The 15,536-nt window shown below is 39.1% G+C and overlaps 1 protein-coding gene across 7 annotated transcripts in view; it reads left to right on the forward strand.

The window, feature by feature from the left end:
- Positions 1 to 15,536, forward strand: part of RBMS1 (RNA binding motif single stranded interacting protein 1) — a 208,100-nt gene that overhangs the window by 94,406 nt on the left and 98,158 nt on the right. Inside the window, exon 1 of one of the 7 annotated variants that reach the window (XM_075180777.1) lies at positions 7,845 to 8,375. The exons of 5 other annotated variants lie outside the window; for them this stretch is intronic. In XM_075180777.1, coding sequence (XP_075036878.1) covers positions 8,325 to 8,375 — 51 coding nt within the window. In that variant the 5' untranslated portion in view covers positions 7,845 to 8,324. Of the gene's footprint in view, positions 1 to 7,844; positions 8,376 to 15,536 lie in introns of those variants that run through there. One more of the 7 variants, XM_075180776.1, reaches the window with a different exon arrangement.

Consider the following 15,536-nt stretch of genomic DNA (forward strand, 5'->3'; position numbering starts at 1 on the left):
TAGAATCATTCAGTGATAACTGGTGGCTCCCCTCCATAGGACAATGTCTTCACAGTTTTTGTGTGTGCATAATTATGGATATGCAAATGGCTCCTAAAACTCTGAAACCTTGTCAGAGAGATATTGGAAAATGCCTTTTCATAAGATACATTCTAATTTACATAACAAAGCGTTCACAGGATGTCCAGATTTTATAGGCTCATTAAAAAAAAAAAAGTTCTGCAGTTTACAATAATTGCAATCCGGAGTCTAGTAATTCCAATCATTGTACTGGGAATAGAACGGCTAAAAATAATCTGGTATCTGTAGATCACACACTGCTCAAAACCAATGTGGTAAAATGTGCACTGAACTGAGAATAGGATTAAATATACTTATAATTAGATATATTATTGCGTCTTTTTAAAATATATTCTGCTTATACAATGGGAGTATTTTATATTGGCTTTTTAGTAATATATGAACATAATTTTAATGATGACATTCTAAGGGCTAGATTTACTAAGCTGCGGGTTTGAAAAAGTGGGGATGTTGCCTATAGCAACCAATCAGATTCTAGCTATCAACATCCCCGCTTTTTCAAGCCCGCAGCTTAGTAAATCTAGCCCTAAGGCCCAAATATTATCCTTAAGGGGTAGCCCAATACAAAATGTAAAATGTTGTTTATGTTGAAGCTCACTAAGATGAGATAAAATACAAAGTTCTACTTGCCCAGGTTCGGTGTCAATGCGTTGATGCCCCATAAGGTACCAATTGGCAGGAATGCTTTAGTGGGGAAAAGGATTTCAGTGCTGGACCATTGGAGTCTTCGATGAGACCTGTGATTCAGGGTAATGCTCTAATATTTATTTATTTAATTTATTTATTTTCTTGATGGCACACTACCTTAAAGGAAACTATCACTTTTCAAAAAAAATATAATATAAGAAACTAAAATAAGTATCATAATAACCTTCTGTATCAGGATTTTTGGTTTTGGCCTTCTCACATGACTTAATCCTTTTTTATAGGCTACATAATTGTTTAAGGGGTAGATTTATCAAACCTCCTAATATGGAAAAGTGGGGGTGTTGCCCATAGTGGCCAATCAGATTCTAGCGATCACTTTCTAGCATGTACTAGAAAAATGATGGCTTGGATCTGATTGGTTGCTATGAGCATCACCTCCACTTCCTTTATTAGAAGGTTTAATAAATCTACACCTTGGTTTTTTATACTTTTAAAATAAATTTCTCTTTGTTTTGCTGAAAGCACTGTATGCACAGATCCCGTTGTGTTTCTACAAAAGACCTGCATAGCAGCTGGGTCTCATTTCATCATTACTTGCTCCATTCATCTTTCTGCTAATTGCCCTTGATACAGCCACCTATTTGAGGTATAGTTAATACTAAACAAGCCACTGAGACAAAATGTACCTACTGTAGTAAAAACAGGTGCAGTCCTACCCAGTAGGGATATTTACTCCAACTATAAAACTGTAAAAATGTTACGAATTGAGATGACCCAAAATAGATCAGTGCTCCTTAAGACCTGGGCCTGCAGGCTGCGCCCATTCTATGAGGCTTTCAATTGTGGCCCTTGCAACAACATGGCACTGCGCAGTTCTTGTCTGTGAAGCGATATTGACTCCCCCTGATACAGCAACAAGTGCTGTTGCTATGCAACCAACACAAAGCTTCTATATGAAACCACCGCAGGCTCACAGCATGAAATCGTGGTTAACCTTGTAATGTCATTGGCCATACACCCCAACTTATTGGTTGGAATTAAAGGACTTCCTTCCTGTTGGCTCTCAACATTAGCAAGCTGTTCTCATCCCTGCTATAGTGGAGAGAACATGAACCAATACCAAGAGTATGAGGCTGTGATGGTGCCATAGGACTGTTTTATGTGGACATGAGTTGGTTAGGGTGAGCCTTGGACTGTACAGGATAGACAGGAGACTGCTATGTTGGGCACTGTGATGTACTTGTTGGGCAAAGGACTGTCATGGATAGAGGGCTGTGTTGCTTAGTTAAGGACTGTGAACAGCTAAAGGGTAGAGTGATGGTGGTCATAAACCTATATCCTATTAGCGACATTAATCATATGATATCATGGAACAAGTTTCTGCTTGTAAATATGGAGCCCTGCAATCAAAGCTAAATAAATGGAACATCTAGTTAATGTTTTACTGATTTGGAATGAATATGTGTGCAGGCCCACTGTGTCTCTTCAGAGCCTTCCACGGTAGTCAGGTCCCACATCTGTGCTGTCCAACCAGAGCCATAACTTAAAATTTAGCGCCTAGGGCGAGAAGAAAGACTGCTGCCCCCCTAGACCTCAATTTTAACCAAATTGACCTAAAATACTCAAACTGTGCCCCCTTCATCGTTGTGCCCTGGGCGGACAGCCCCTCTCACACAGCCCTGGTTACTGCCCTGTGTCCAACTTCTCTGTAAGAAGGCAGGTGGGGGCACAGTTTTTCAGACCTACATGATGGCAGCCAGGTAGCACCAGAGCAAAGTATTGCAGTAAAGTAACTACCATGCCTGATATGGTGACAGGTAATAGAAGTGCACAGTGACCAACATAGGCAACCCTGTGCCCAGCCTCATGCCCGTAAGTCCCATGTCCAAAATATGGAGCCCTTCTCCAGGTATAACAGACTCCTACCCAAAATATAGCCCCTTGCTTCAATACACTGCCCTGTGCCCAGCATGAGAGCCCCATAACATTAATATGTCCACCATATGTAGTGCAGTACCAGCATCACTGTATCGTGCCCATCGTAGTTGTATGCCCAAAGCAATCCTGTGCCCAGCAGGTTAACCTCATGTCCACCGAGGTCAATCATTTTCTAACTGTATTAAGCATAATACCTTTTATATCTGCCAATCAAGAATGTATTTTAGATTTTGTGGATTTCGCTGCTGAATTTATAACATATACACTCTAACAAATAACTATTCAACCTATAAAAATTGCAGTGTTAGTTTAAACCAAAATAGCTGTATATTATATGCAGACTGCTGAATATTCTCTATTACAAGTACATTGATCACTGGAATACAGCTTGCTCATGAGACTGTCTCTAAGGAGTGAGCATGTTACAGCGTTGTCTCTGAGGGAATTAGAGCTAAAGTTAGTGGCCACTAATTGTTAGGTGAATTAGAACAGTCGTTTACCCTTTTCACTGTTACATCAGCCTTATCCCAACAGTTGTTTGTTCTGTGATAAATCCACTTGTGGTTAGCATTTTATATTCCAGACTCGTACACTCCTCAAAGATAGGCAATATTATTGTAGCTTTAGTTCAGTTTCTCATGATATGATTTGTGTGTGTTTGTGTATTTTATACAGTAGATGGATATACACATACATATATATGCAAAAATGTTGTTTTTAAGGAGGCACCGGCTGCGTACATACAGCAAGTATTATGTGGTACGTCATGATTCTTTATGTGTAGTGGGTCCATAGTGATCTGCATTCTCATGACTACTGGAAAAAATGTTTGGAGACAACCGTTGCACTCTAAATTTTGGTTACGGGACAATTTGTAATATTCAAAGTAGGGTTTTCTATGGAATTAGCTTTTCTGCTCATGGCATGTAAACTTTATTGATGGCGCTACTTAGTAGTATAATAGTTTTCCGCATATCCCTATCTCTTCTGTGGGCAGCACGGTGGCTAAGTGGTTAGCACTTCTGCCTCACAGCACTGGGGTAATGAGTTCGATTCCCGACCTATGGCTTTATCTGTGTGGCGTTTGTATGTTCTCCCCGTGTTTGTGTGGGTTTCCTCCAGGTGCTCCAGTTTCCTCCCACACTCCAAAAACATACTAGTAGGTTAATTGGCTGCTATTAAATTGCCCTCTCTCTGTCTGTGTGTGTGTGTGTGTGTGTATGTTAGGGGATTTAGATTGTACGCTCCAATGGGGCAGGGACTGATGTGAATGAGTTCTCTGTACAGCGCTGCGGAATTAGTGGCGCTATATAAATAAATAGATGATAATGAAATGAATTGTACACCTTCCAATGACTTCCATTTATTGCCTCATACGTGACCTTTTATTATTCTAATTTTGGCATGTCTCTGGTGTATGTGTAATATAAATCCGCCCTATGACCTGTCCAAACCATGAAGCCACACCCCTTCTACAAATCAAGATACTCCCACCAAATGAGGGACTGTTGGCAGGTATGATATAGGGCAGAGCATCTGCTGTGCTCTCTGCACTCAATACAGTTTGTATCCCAAGAGCAGCGTTGTTGTTGTTTCATATCCCAGGACAACAGAAATAAACAACTCTAATCTAATGATATAAATACAGGGAAGACAAGCACAGAAGGAAATTAAATAAAGCAATGTATTTAGTAAAAGTTACAGAATGACCTGTACAAACCATTAAAGTAACCTGAAAATGAACGTAAGGATTGTACTGTTGATGTGAGTGGGTTTGCAGCTGAATAAAGAGAGTGCACACTGAAAAGGAACCACTTCAGGGTATAGCATGTTCTGTGCAGCCATGATGTCTGTGTCTCAGGACTCCCCCTATATAGATCAGCAGTCTCTTTCATGAGTTGTCCTATTAAACAGATATTATACTGAAAAGGAAATCTACTTGCAGCATATTGAAGAATAAACATACTGCAGGGATTTTGTTACAGAGCATGCTGAGAGATGGTAACCCTATCCGTAGACACAAACCCGATAATGCACTTAAACCTACAATAATATACAGTATGGGCATGCTGCTATGCTGATTGTATGAGACAGACACAGTTAGGGGCCAGTGAAGGGTATATATGTAAAGATGTATATTAAAGAGCCAAAAGAGAATGGGAGGGGGGCAAGTAAAGGGACTGTGCCTCCAAAACAGGCACTGTTGTTTGGCATATACTAGAATAAGCTTTTTTGCATGATTAGATTGAAAAATCTGGGGAGCATTTGAGAGATTTAATTTTGCTATTATATTATTCATAGTTGCCGACTTTGTGACTCTGCCCTTTTGGGAGGACAGGTCACGTGAGTGACGGGGATAGGAGGGGGCGTGGTGACGTCTCTGCGTCACCATTGCCACGCCCCACTATAAAATGCCTAAATTCACTAAATTGAATAGCGAGGGGTGGGGCTTAATGACACGATTTAGCCCCGCAACCGATATTCAAAGCCGTGAATTTTTGCATTTTTAAGGTCCGGGAGCACTCCCCGAAATTCGGGAGCCTCCAGGGGAGAGTAGGCAAGTATGATATTGGCTTACCTGTCAAATCAGGACCAAAGTTTGGAAGTACTTTTCTGGCCTGTGGTTGCTGGTGCACCCCAGTTAGGATAAAGAATTTGGGAGAAGGCAAACTTTAACTTCTGTTTGTAGCTATGGTCAGTAAATATTAGCAGAGCTGGGTTAAGATTAAAATCGGGCATTCGATATGGTAGCAATATTTGGGCCCCCTCCGCCGACCTCCAGTGCTTTTTACACATTAAGGGGCATATTCAATTACAATTGGCTGCGATTACGCGCTGCTGCATGGGTCCCGGTACCGCAACATCGTGGATTTCTGGGGTGCGCACAGAAATCTGCGCACCGTAATGATGTTTTATATGCGTAATCGCGGCCGCGAATTGTAATTGAATATGCCCCTAAGGGGGGAATTCAATTGCCCGAGTTACTGTAAAAAGTAATGCGGCCTGCACACTATTATCGTTATTACGGTAATAATGCGCTTAAATACTGTTACAGAATATTCAACTCCGCCGTTTTTTCTTGAAGCTCAGAAAGCCGTGTTAAATTTACTGTAACAATGGTAATAGGTTTAACGCTGTGCTACTTCAGGGTAATTGAATTCCCCCTATATATACTTAATATTATTTTGGATATTTGAATTTCGATAGTTTTCAATTTTACATGCAATTTTAGTTTTAGAGCTTCATATTAATTTCAGTAAAATTACATTGAGGAAGGTTAGGCCCATACATTGATAAGTGCCCGTAGTATTCTTAATCTGCCACTGCAACCTTTCCCATATGATTATAGTGTTAATATTCCTTAAACTCTACTGTGATTCTGACCACGTTTCCTCCCTGCTGGTCATACTGGCATTGGTGCCACCCGCTACCAACCCCAGGCCTCTCGCCCCAGCTGGGTTCTAAGCGAAACTATCACAGCAGTCCATTTTCCCTGTAAAAATAGTTCAGGATTTTAGTTCTAGGTGGCTGTGGCGCTAGAAGATTAATAGTAGCAAACTGATTTCCTTTTAGCATAAAAAAAACCACAGGTATTTTTATTACCATATTATTAATATCTGACTGTGTGTGCCCATACTGTACCATTCATATCACGCTGCATTGAAACTAATCTAATTTCCAGCTTCAGTGACCTTATAAGCTCCAATAGTCCTGCTTACCAGCCTGCTCATTGTGTCTGTATGTGATAGTTTTTTTTTATTTTCATATTATTATTTGTGTCTAGGATGAGCATAAATTGCTACATTTTTTTTAATTTTTTTATTCCTGAACACTGTGGTTTAAATTGTGACATTTAAACACTCTGCAGCCATGGGTTTCTAGTTATTTTCCAAGAGTATTATTATAAATAATTAAATCCTTCCTATCAAGGGATTGTAAAATGCAGACGCCCATGTGACCTCCAATTGGGATAGCATGCCCTTGACAACTGATCCCATAAATCCATTTTATCTATGCTACCCTCCTATGCAAATGAAATGATAGATCTTTTGGAAGTGTGCCGCCCACTGCAAGCCAGCAGCTAATTGGTATTCATTCCAACTAATTCTCTTCTTGAGTGAAAGAGTTAATTTTTTTCACTAATGTTAAAGCAATGTGTTCAAGACAGCTCACACAGGTTAGTCTTTAACATATGGCATGGAGCATCAATGTGAACTACTAAACTGATGATCTCTGTAAGTGTGGCTTCAGCTAATCAGTTAGCAAGGACAGGCTGTCCTTGGTTGCAAATACCCCCACCTCATCTAAGCTAGTGTGACTTTTAGCATTTAGTCCACCATGAAGACCACTTGTCTGTCACAGAGGTCAGAACACAAAAACCTGCAGCTGCTGCAGAACCTTTGGAATAAAGCAGTGGTGTTGAAACAGGTCACAGAACCTATCCCCCTATTATAAAAACAAAACAAAAAAGCTTCAAAGGCTTCCCATGATATCCTGTAAAGCTCAATATAATGAATCCCATGATTGTAAAAAAAAAATTGGGGGGGAAACCAGCTGTGTTTGTCACTCTTCAAACAGCAATGGTTACCAGGTCTGCTTCTAAAGATGTTCTTCAGCACCCCAAGTCATGGCGATTGCAGAACTTTAGCGCACTGGTTCGGGGGCAAAGAGGTGAAACTGCCCCTCACTAAGGTTATTCAGATGTAGGCTACCAGTGTCACTCCAGCTGTTGTAGAACTACAAGTTCCAGCATGCTATTGTTTGCCCATGTACGCTGATACTTATAGTTCCACAACAGCTAGAAACAGAGCTTGCCTAATCCTGGCTTAAGAAATAAACCGGCACAGAGGTGACTGGCATTGCAGTCTCTGAAGAGGTTCTGCAGCATCTGAGTGCTTACAGAACTGCTGTGTTCTGCCCCCTACACATTGGATACGAGGCTAATGCAAAGCCCGGTTTAGTCAAAGGACATTGCCTCAAGTCAAGAAGCCAGTTCCTGCTGAATGCCCCCCTACCACCCTCTTCTGTAGCCGCCTGCATGCAGCTCTCTCACTGCTGAGTACAGGAAGGAGGTGATGGCTGCACTGTGGAATGTGTGGTATGCCTGGCAGAGCCAACCATTCCCACTGTGGGGGTGCCCTGGGCTGTCCGTTCAAACCTCCCTCGGGCACGGCACAGCGAGGGAACACTTATCTGTCGTCGGTACAATCTCTGAGAATTATATTCGTTACCGAGCCATAAATATTGCGAGTGGAAGAGGACAGCAGCGCGGTCAGAGGCGACGCTTGTGAGGGCGCACCCCCGTCGCCGCGCCTTGGTACGGTCCGTGGTAGGTGGGATCGGCTCTGCGGGGAAGTCTCTGGCAGATCAATGAATTGGCTTTGATGGCAGTGTCGGCCAAGTGAGCGGAGCGCCAGGGGCACACGGGAGACCGACAGCAGAACACAGGGGGCTTCCATCGAGCTGTGTAACGTGTAGTGAGGACTGCCGGGTGGTGGCCGCCCTGTACCCCAGACACGGAGGGGCCGTGCTCTCCTCTCTGCTCTATCACCGCACCAGACCGGAGTTGGGGAAACTTAGATACAAAGTTGCCTTTATCTCTCCCGGAGCTCATCCGCGGACACCACAAGGGCGCAGGTTCCGAGCACGGACCAGGAATGATTTTTCCAAGTAGTAGTAACCCTGTAAGAACCCCGTATAGAAAGCAGGTGAGAGCAATTGTCCTCTGTCCTCTACTGAGCCCCTGTGATTTGCTGTCCTGGCCACACCGATGTGATCTCACCATGACTTGTATGGGCACACGGGTGATGGATGTGTTTGGGATCTGATGACCTTAGATGTAGAAATGTATATAATCATATTTACTGGCTTTATAGACCCTGGTATATGTTCTAGCTGTAGATCAGAATGTCTGGTATCTTATATCCTGGTTGTGAGAATTCTATGTTCTATATGGAATGTTGAGGATATATAGAATCTGATGACCCGGCTGTATAGGGGACCTTAGATGTAGAAATGTATATAATCATATTTACTGGCTCTAAAGACCCTGGTATATGTTCTAGCTGTAGATCAGAATGTCTGGTATCTTATATCCTGGTTGTTAGAATTATATGTTCTATATGGAATGTTGAGGATATATAGGATCTGTTTTGACTTTATTGGGATTCTGATTTGTCTTTAGATCTGACTGTATGGAATGATATCGGCAGTCTTGTGATTAGATGTCCTGGCTGCATGAAGTCAGTGTGGTATCATTAGCCTCTGATCATGCTGGTTATATGCACAGTGGAGGATGTATGTGATCTGATAGCCTTAATGTATATGGATAGTGGATTGTTGCATTGCATTTATAATGCTATAACCGACTGTAACTGCTGCGGTCACCTTGTCTTTTTATTACAGCGAGTAATCTTTGCCACTGATCTTTTGGCTTGTGTTATTTACAATATGTCATCCGTGACCCCTCAGAAGCCCACTAGACCTATCTGTACAGCCAGATCCTGGATGAAATCAGATCGATCTATCGATCTCCTCCAAACTATATTGTGCTGGAGAGATGCAACTGATATTCACACGAGGGTGGGCAACTCATTAGTGTAAAAATAAATGTTATCTGTGTACTTGCAGTAGTAACATATATTTTTAAGATCAGTGGGCTTGTAATATTTTCCAGACATGTAAGAATGCAGAGTTACCTTCTTAATATCTCATTCACTTAGTATTTGTTTTGGGACTTGGGAGGATATGTTCTCTAATTGTCAGTGACAAGATGCTTACTTGACAAAACAAGAATATTGTCACATCTGTTTTAATACATTCTGAATGCCTGGAGGGAAATGTGTGCACTATGCATGATAGTTTTTTTTTTTTATTTGATATATGTATTCATATTTTTCTTGTGCATTTACAAAATACAGAGTTACTCTATATGGAATGTCTTAATTTATATGCAGCCTGTATTGCTTGTTTGTGTTGTAATTTGCCTATCACAATATTTAAAAAAAAACCAGTAGATCTATTCAGCTTTTTTTTTTTAACCCCTACATTTGTGAAGGTTTTTTTTCCCCTGTTTCATTCAGTGCAACAAAGGAAAGCCATAAAATTGCATTGTATGCAACACACCCTGCTCTGTAGCTGCACTGTAAAGGCCAAATTATTAGTCAGAGTGTACAATATTTTTCTCACTCCACCTGTAACCCTTAATTAAGTGTTTCACCTTTTTAAGGTTTCTGTATGTTGATTTGCTTGTTGTCAGTTCACCACAGGGTGTTAGCATTGAGATGCAAAATAAAAAATTGAAAAAAAAAATGTGAGGGTGAGGCCTCTTACTGGAAGGGTTGTTCTGTGTGCGGATGTGAGTTTTCTGCCTAGTCTGGTGTATGCAGATAAGATGCATTGCGTACAGTCCTGCTGTAGATTCAGAGACCTAGGGGGGCTTGGGAATCAGGCAGTAAACACAGACTTCCCCTTTTTTCATTCATTACACTAAGGATGAAATAAATGTGTGGGCATTATCCTGACATGAGCGTCAGGGTACCGGGGACATTTGTCTGAAAGCTCTCTTTTGTTAGCATTTGGCTCACACTTCACGCAACACTTACTACACAAGGGCCAGATAGCCAGCCAAGGAACTGTATCATATTGGCTCTTACTTGCTTCAACATTCTGTCTTTCAAAGTGACATCAATTGGCACGTGTTAGTCCCCAACGTAATCTTTGGGTTATTTACAGAGGAGTCATAATGCTGGGTTTTATTTGTGTGATTTTAAATGGGTAAAGATAAGGGACGCTGAAACAGTTTGAAGTGCGATTGTACTTGCATTTAAATGCTTCTTATGTAGTTAAATGTTATACTATGATTTGTTTGTTTTTCAGTAATGCAAGAATTATGTTGCTCTGTTATGTTTTTTATACAGGAAAATCTGGAATAATATACTAGTTTATGATATTCAAAAAGTATATCACTAACTTTTGATTTAAGCAAGCAAGTAATTAATGCTTAATTATAGTTTATTTTAACCCTCTAGATTAAGACACTGCATGTGTTTCATCATTCAGGGAGGGAGAAGTGACAGGTTTGCTCCGTTAATAGTCTGGGAATACTAGTGAGGTCTCTGGGAATGGAGCCCCCTGTGACTGTTTCATAGATGGCTTTGCAATATCGGTGAGATATTTACCTGCATACATCATAAAATAATATGGTCTTTAAAAGAAATAGACCAATAAATCCATAAACCTCATAGTTCTTCTGTTGAATCATGAAATGCAAAATGCTCAGGACCAATAAAATATTCATATATATAATATTATTTTTTTCTGATTGTTTCTGTGAAAGTGTCTTTTAGTGGACCACAGTCCAAAGTTACTATAGTGCATGTGCTTTGAGAGCCTATCCCATCTATACATCATAAATGATGCAAGCCCATCAAAACATATCAGTTTTCTGCACAGCATCCATTTAAGTACTTCTAGTCACATTTGATATAATTGTTTAGGAGCAAGTATCCTCAAATGACAGGCACTGATGTAGTCCTATAGGGATCAGTATATGCAGCGTGCAATTTAGGGCTTAATAGCTTTTTAACTAGATAGGAATTTAGGTGAGAACAGATTACATTTTAAAAAGTTATTCTGGCATCAAACAAGGTAATCAAGATGGTAAGCAATCGCTTAACGGTTTTGGCCTAATTTTGCAGGCTTTAGGCTTTCTTTGTCTTTTTACCATTTGGCTGATATTCGAAAGACTGCTTATTTCATTTTGGTTGTTTAGTTTCTGTAAAGAAAGTCAAGGCATGCTGTCTTATTGATCCTTTCTTTGTATTGGAAAATAAAAGTCCAATGGTTCATTTTCATTTTTTATTTCATTTACTACCATAAAACTTATTTGCTTTTTTGTGATTTAAAGTGTTTTCGTTTAGATCAGGGAGCAAAGTGGTGTATTTCAGGCTGTGGAAGGGATTCAGCCTCTTCAGTCTGGGAAGAGATTCTGATGGGGGAACAGCCTTAATCTTTTCCTGGAATGCTCTTCATTGCCAAATACTTTTCGACCCCTGAAGTCCTCTCCATTCTCTAAGATTTCCTGCCTTCCTTACAGATCGGAACATATGCTTAAACGTATTCCATCGGAAAAAAAAAATATAAACATAGGGGAACTTTGTTAAAGAATTAACTACACAATGTAGATATTCTAAAAGCCTTCTTAAAACATAAATATATTTTATGCACTGTTGAAGACAGCGGCTATTTTATTTTCAAATGCCTAGCTAGCATTTGTAGAGGACTGTACCATTTTGTAGCCAACTCAGGCTTCAATTTTAATGCAAAGTAGTTTTTCCGCAGTATTTATTTCAACAATTGTGCAGTATTTAAGAGAGGATTGGTCCTTCTTACTATGTAAAAAACATTTGTAAAATAAAAGCTGACTAGCTATAAAAATATTTGAAAAATGCATTTATGATATGTAAAGAATGAATTTTCAGATTTCTTATCAATGCAGTGCCTTTTAAAAGGAATTTGTCTCAGTAGTCACTCGTTACCTTGACCTATTGCTGAGGTCCATGGTTAAAATCCCAATGTGATCTAATTGAATGAATCCATGTCTCACTGTCCTGTGAAGCAAAACTTGTAAGCTCTATTGTGTAAGGAAATTTCAAGAATGTGCAGTGTGCTCTATTAAAATTGGCAACTATAATTGGATTTGTGTTTTAAACCACCCTTTTTCCCAGTTGTCTAGAAGGGTGTGAATGTATATCATCCTGTTATAGCTGTCACTGAGTGACACACAGGGAGATCCACTCCCAGCCCTTCACGCCCCCATTCAGACGCCCAGCTGTGAGGCAACCTCTGTACTCCTAATGACATAAATATTCAGTGGGGAGGGCCCACTAAAGCATTAATCTGTAAGTTTACATTCACTTCCTATACTTAACTAAAATTTGTCTGTCTTCATAGTCCAATACTTGTCATACTTAGCTGTTTGATTATTACACCAAATCCAATTAGTGCTTTGTAGTGTTTAAAACTTTTAGAAACAAAGGGGGGAGGGGACAAAACAAAAAACAAAGGTTATAAAACGGGTAAATGCTATATGCTTATTTATTTTTATTTTTTACTAACTCTTTGTCATCCTGCAAACACCCACTGTTACATTGGATTTCCTTAGTCTGTAAACTGTTTGCTTAGGTGCGGACCCCACGGGAGGGAGAGACAGAGGGACTGCAAAGCTAAGCAATTCTCCGTTGCAAAAAAGAGAGAATGATATTGCTAAAGACAATTCCTTGTATCTGTTTCCGAGATGGATATTATCTTAGATTCTTTTTTTTTTTTTTTGGGGGGGGGGGGGGGGGGGTGTTAACATTTGGTGATGGTATTGAAGTAAAACAGAATATTTTAGTTTGTTTTCTGAAATATTTTTCTTCCTCACCTCTTCTTAGCATTCTGCTTATTTGTAGGGGATTTGTCTCTTTTTAGACTGACTTTCAAGCAGATTAACTGGGCGTTACTGCACATGAGGAATTTAGCAGTATTTCCCAGTGTTTGGTCTTTCAAAGCCAAATCTATCCAGTTCTCTCTGTCTCTGTCTGTCTCTCACGTTACTTATACACACATTTTGCATGAGTATAGTTGTTATATTTTGGTTTTGCACTCTATAAATACAATGAAATTGCACTGGTACAGTCTAATAAAAAATATATATTGTTGAGGTAGCCAAAATAAATGAAAACTTATTTTTTTTTAGAATAAATGTGTCATTTTGATTGCCTTATAGCTGAATTATGGTGCTATTTGTGGAGTGATTTTAGTCAATGACTAAACCTCTTTGTTGGGTATTGCCTGAAATTGGGACTCCTTCAGGCTATAAACGTTTGCAAACCAATATAAGAACATGAAGTAACATTGTAGGAACAAAGCTAGTAAGATTTTGCTTTTTAATAAAATGCAACACTTTTATTTTGTTTTGGGAAACATATGTAAAATCTTATATTGATAGTATTCCAAAATACGGTTATATCGCCAGTTAATTCTATTCATAATAATTTTAAATCCTCCAATCAGATTATAGTTTTTTCTTTTTTTACTTTTATTTATTTATTGTCTAGACTAACATGTTAAAAGTATTTGCTGTGTTTTTTTTTTTTGTTTTTGTTTTTGTTTTTTTGTTTTGTTTTTTATAAAGATCGTTTTCAGACTGTACTAAGAAAGGATTTAACATAGAAGGTTTTATTTAATCAGAGCGTAACAAATTGCAGCTCATTGAAAAGTGACTACATTGTAGTGTTTTACATTTCACAAGTCATAAAACATTTTAAATTATTTTTTTTCCCCATTGCACAGAATAAAACATATAACTTTAAATTATTCCATAGAATAGCAGCCGGGAGCACCTAAGATTGCTGCTTTAACCTCTGCAACACTGTAAAGTGATTTGAGTCCTATTGGGGGAGGTGCTATATTAATAATAATTATTATTATTATTATTAAACCTTCGGCCCCTGTCATGGTGGCATTGTAAGAATAGATATCCTGTAAAAATGCTAAAACAAATTCTAATGTTCTCTAACAAAATCCATTTTTGGTAAATGCTTTCAACTAATGTTGATTGCAGTTGGTGCAAAGTTACACTGAATAATTTGTATTTGCCATTGGATAGTTTGTTCAGCTTGATGCATTTAAAATATGAAATTCCCGGGAAGTTAAAATGAATTCCTCCCCAGTGACCAATACAATTTGCAGTTACTATAGTAACCAGGGCAGTAGAGAGTAAAAAATGATTTGTACCACTGAAACCATAACATTTAAAAAGACAGGGCGCAGGACATATGGATGGGGCAAGACCCTGACATATGTGTTTTAAACACATTCGCTGTTAGAGGGTGGTTACATGAGACCAGGATATTATTTTCTGTCAAACATCTTATGGAAGTTAAATCGTGTTTTTACGGACAGTCAACCTGATTGCATTAAACTATCAACTCTGTTTACGGTGTTCAATATTTTTTTTTTGATCATTTTTTAACTTCTTTTAACATTCTCATTTTGAAAGGACTTTCATTGACTTTCTGGGTCATACAATGTTGTTTTCTTTTGTTTTGGATTCAGAATTGCAAAGAAAATTCCAATAAACGACTAGTATTGTTTCCTGTCAGGGTAATCTACAGTAGACGGCGTACAGTGGCTGCAAATGTAATTAATAGGCAAGAGAAAATAGATTCACTATTGTTCATCTTGAGGTGCCAGATGTAAACTATATATGGTAGTTTGCATTGTAATTCCACGCACATACATATTAAAAAGTTGATTTTTTTTTTTTTGTTATATTTTATACCATTCTGCCTTAATGGCAAAAGGCTTGAGTGACTGCACAGCCCAGTTCTATCTTGTTTTGTGTATTTGTCGAACAGATGTTGGAAATCTCTCTTCAAAGCAGCTGGAGTTCCCACCCAATGCAGATCATGGAAGTCGTTCCGGTCAAGAAGACCTGCAGTGTACAGAGAATTGCTTGTAGAATTCCCATAGGACCAGGGGAAAATGTTCTCATATGCAGTTCTTCCTGGAATGAGATTTTTTTTTTTTTTCTCTCTCTCTCTCTCTCTAATTTGCCTTCTGGAGCAGGAAAAGGATCATCATTTTCTGAGAATCTCCTACTTATTCAGCTTTACAGATGCACATTGAAATGCAGGGCCATTCCCAGTAAATGTTTCAATCAAAGTTTTAGATGACAATGATTTACGATGCTGCGGGGCACATACCTCGCGTTTTTATTACGAAAGCTCCTTCTGCTTCGTTTTGTTTGTGAAAGAAAAGTCTTTGTCTTTGGAGATGCACAGAAATGTGATTTTTTTTTTTTTTAGAACCCGGACTTGTGT

Source organism: Mixophyes fleayi, chromosome 7, assembly GCF_038048845.1.
Source record: "Mixophyes fleayi isolate aMixFle1 chromosome 7, aMixFle1.hap1, whole genome shotgun sequence".
NCBI lineage: Eukaryota > Metazoa > Chordata > Amphibia > Anura > Limnodynastidae > Mixophyes > Mixophyes fleayi.